Raw genomic sequence first — 3,956 nt, forward strand, 5'->3', positions numbered from 1 at the left:
CTGAGCACCGCCCTGTCGGTGGAGAAGACAAGCAAGCGCGGCGGCAAGATCATTGTGGGTGACGCCGCGGAGAAGGGTGAGTCCCCAGGCAAGTGCACGGCAAGGGAGAGGGCTGGCGCGCCGTCGTTATGCGGGCGGACCCAAAAAACCCGGAATCTGTTTCCTAGAAACGGTGCATTCTTGTGTGTCTGAAGCACTCCCCGTGTGATGCCACACACTTGTCACACGGGGCGAGATCGAGTGACGGGGGAGGGGGGAGCCCAGGGGCCAGATCGTTTCTGGCCAGAAACTGCTGAACACTCAGCCCAGTGGGCAGGTGTGCTCGTAAATCACCCCTTGTGACATGGGCAAATGCGTTGAAAGAAGCTCCACAAAACACTCACTAAAGCCAACAGCCTCTCAGAATGAGGCGGATGCGACAAGCTCACGTGACAAGGGCCCGCCCTCCCCAAGGCGATTCCGGTTTTTTTGTGGTCCCCCTTCTCATGCAACACAGTCTGTTTTGATCATGATGTGTCCGTGAGGGAATGGGGGCAGATGCGGCCAGAGGGAGAGGACCGGCCCGTCTTCCTAGAACGTGGGCGCTCTGATCGCAGGGCTTGGCCACTTGGGTTGTGTGAAACCAAGAACCCGGGCTCGTGTTTGCTGGTTCAGAACAGAGGTAGAGAGATGAAGGCCCGTGGGAGAAGACGATGATGAGGGGTTTGGGCAGAAAAGGGACAGCCCGCAGGACAGTGCATGGGCAGTGCCAAGAGCCTTGCTGACTCAGGACCATCACGGGCTCATGATTGCACAGAGGACCGAGCCACCCACAGCGTGCCGTGACCGTCTCCATCTCAGGTCTTCTCGCTCAACATGTCCCCTTCCTGCCCTTCATTATCGAGGGGATTCTGATTTTCTTGCAGATTGCCCCTCGGTCGGCTGCTCCCTTGCAGTCTGCTGGTCGATGGGCCTGGCTGGTGTTTTACACGCACGTAGTGTTCACAGTCCATCCTGTGCTGGGGGTGTAGGGATGGCATGTGCGACCTAAGCCGGAAATCGGAGCTGAGTGTGCGTCTGCTCCACTGAGCTCCACTTCCTCAGGAGGAAACTCCTGGCAACCATGCACCCTGGCGCGCACTTGGGAGCAGCCATTAGCTCGACAGGTTAGCGCCAACGCCAGCAGGCACCCCGGCTTGGAGGGGGTCTGAGCTCAGCCAGCCGGGGGCTGGATAATTGACTGCTTGTTCCCTTGGGCTCGGGACCTGTTGTTCCAAGTCAGGACTCCCTGGTACAAGTTGTGACATCTCTGCTCTGCCAGCCCCTTAGGAAGTGAAATGAGCAAACATCCCTGGTCTTGGTGGGAGCGAAGCACTTCCAGGTGTCGCTGTGGAAACATGCACCGAAGTGAGCAGGTGCTCTCGGTGTGGGCCTGACTGCACAGAGGCCGCAGTGGCCGGGACGCAGGTGGGGGCTGCTCGTCAGGAGTGGGGCTCGTACTGTGATGTTTCCCGTGATGTGTTTTGATACAGATGCGTCTAAGAAGTCAGATTCAAATCCGCTGACTGAAATACTTAAGTGTCCGACTAAAGTGGTCCTGCTAAGGGTAAGAAGCGAAGGAGAGCGTGCGTCTGCCTGCCTGGATCCCTGGGCTCCCCCAGCCCACCCTGCCCCCTGCCTCCGCTCCTACGGTATCGTGAAAGTTCAAGAAAATGGGAAATAATGCCTTTGAGCAAAACCCGTATAAGGCTGATTTTAGATTCCTTTTTCACTGATGTCTAAGTTTCTTTGCTAAATACAGTATTGCGACTGAAGCGATTTCTTTAAATTACTTGAAGTTGCCAAAACTTTGGCTTAGTTTATGTATTTTGGTGCTTGTATAAATGCTCTTGTCACTCTTCACAGAGGTTAATGTGTGGTTTGGTGTTTGAAGAAATACCAAGTTTGGGGTACGTTTTCCATTGTCACTTGGCATTGAGAATGTTTGCCATTGTGCAAGAAAGTCTTACGTATAGATCTCTGCTGTATATCTGTAAGTTACACTTGGTGCTTGAATTTGTTTTTTTGTTTCTAGAACATGGTTGGTGCAGGAGAGGTGGATGAAGATTTGGAAGTGGAAACCAAGGAGGAATGTGAAAAATATGGCAAAGTTGGAAAGTGTGTGATATTTGAAGTAAGAGGAAACTTTTGACGTTTTTGATCCAAATTGTAACTGGCAGATGACAAAGGACTCCACACCTAGGACAGGCACTGCTGCGGGTAGCGGGTTGCCTCCAGGCAGAGGGTGGCGGGATGTAGCGGTCGGTTGTGCGTCTCTTGCTCAGTTGTGGAACTTCACAACAAGAGTGAGTTCACGTTTCACGTGGTGAAGTCATCACAGTGGTCGATCGATGGCTGGGAATTAGAGCGGTGACTGCAGGCCTTGGTTGTGGGCTGCTCAGTGTTGCGTTCCCTAGACATGCCTTTGGTGTCAGTCGTCTGGTACGAGTTTACCCGGTGCCTGTCACGTTCAGGGCCCTGTCCTGAGAGCACGTGGCTTACAGAAAGCATTCTCTGTGCTCAGCTCAGAGACACATGTCAGATACCTAGAGGTGCCTCAGTTGCCAGACTGGGTCACGTTCACCACAAGTTCAGGGGTTGAGAAAAGGATCCCATCCCCAAAAAATAGCTGGAGGAGGCTGTGTGAACAGCAGAGGTGTGAGCTGCGCTTTGAGATGAACAGGTAGGATTTGAGGGCGGGGAGGATTGGGCTAACAGTTTGGGAGCAGGAGGCTCAGGAGTGCCTGGGTGGGGCGAGCTGAGTTGTGGAAGGCTGGGCATGGTGGACGGAGCTCTTCCGCACGTAGGCCGGTGTGAAAGGCAGCCCGGGGCCTTCTTTATCTTAACGTGCTCCTGTTTCTGCTTCTCTCTTGATCACGTTGCTGACCGCAGAATTATTTGCACGTCAGCCGGCGTAGGGCCTTCCCGAGCCTCGCTGTGTTCTGATACCCACACTGTGCCGGGCTGTATGTGAAGAGGATTGGAGCAGTCACCCTGACGATCTTTCAAAGGAAAGCTCACACTCAGTGACGCCTCCAACGATGGTTTCACTCATTCCACTTTCATTCCTTGTCCAGATTCCGGGTGCCCCTGATGATGAAGCAGTGCGGATATTTTTAGAATTTGAGAGAGTTGAGTCCGCAATTAAAGGTGAGCCGTGCTGCCAGACGGTGGCGAATGTGAGAGCTGCAGCTGCAGCCGTCATCTGGATAGTCAAAGCTGAGCGCATGTATGTCTTACGGGACACAGGTGTGAACTGACGCCTGTGTTTTGCTTGCCTTCTAGCTGTTGTCGACCTGAATGGAAGGTATTTTGGTGGCCGGGTGGTCAAAGCCTGTTTCTATAACTTGGACAAGTTCAGGGTCTTGGACTTGGCGGAACAAGTGTGACCTGAAAAACGAGAGCATGAGCCATCTCTCGGGATCCTTCAGTGAACTGCAGGCTGAGCTGAGGAGGAGAAAGGCCACGCCTCTGCTGTAGAGACCGAAACTCCGGAAGGACTTCTGAGATGCGTGTGGATTGGTCCCTTTTTTTATTTTGTGGTTTTTTAATATAGTATAAAAATCCTTTAAAAAAACAAACAGCGATCTGTGTGCCTCTCTGGTTGTTTCTCTTTTTTATCACCACTTCTGAGTTTCATTTTTTCCCAGGATTTCATGGTCACCCTCAAGTGCTTCAATGATGCAGCATTTCTTGCACTAAAAAATCTAGAAAGTTTGGGAACATAGGGTGTATTAGATTATCTTTTGTTTTCTTTTTTCCCTTTTACTAAGGCCTACAAGTTATTGCACTGCAGTTTCATACATTCTATAATACAGTATCATCCTGGCAGTGTGCCAGAGGTGAAAATGTCGCTTTCTCTAACAGAGAAGTTCTTCATGGCGATTCCGGTCTTGGTGATTCCAGTGGTAGAAAAGCTCCTTCACAACCTGAACCGG

At 52.0% G+C, this 3,956-nt stretch overlaps 1 protein-coding gene across 4 annotated transcripts in view; it reads left to right on the forward strand.

Moving 5' to 3' along the window:
- Positions 1–3,615, forward strand: part of RBM17 (RNA binding motif protein 17) — a 20,105-nt gene extending 16,490 nt beyond the window's left edge. For 2 of the 4 annotated variants that reach the window (XM_008069655.2, XM_021717994.1), the window contains exons 8-12: positions 1–88; positions 1,512–1,585; positions 2,054–2,152; positions 3,096–3,168; positions 3,304–3,615. In XM_008069655.2, coding sequence (XP_008067846.1) covers positions 1–88; positions 1,512–1,585; positions 2,054–2,152; positions 3,096–3,168; positions 3,304–3,407 — 438 coding nt within the window. In that variant the 3' untranslated portion in view covers positions 3,408–3,615. The remainder of the gene's footprint in view (positions 89–1,511; positions 1,586–2,053; positions 2,153–3,095; positions 3,169–3,303) is intronic. The other 2 variants (XM_021717989.1, XM_021717998.1) reach the window with 2 other exon arrangements.
- The last annotated feature ends 341 nt before the right edge of the window (positions 3,616–3,956 follow it).

The sequence above is a fragment of the Carlito syrichta genome, unplaced genomic scaffold (genome assembly GCF_000164805.1).
Source record: "Carlito syrichta isolate Samal-C Ts95f unplaced genomic scaffold, Tarsius_syrichta-2.0.1 Scaffold111484, whole genome shotgun sequence".
NCBI lineage: Eukaryota > Metazoa > Chordata > Mammalia > Primates > Tarsiidae > Carlito > Carlito syrichta.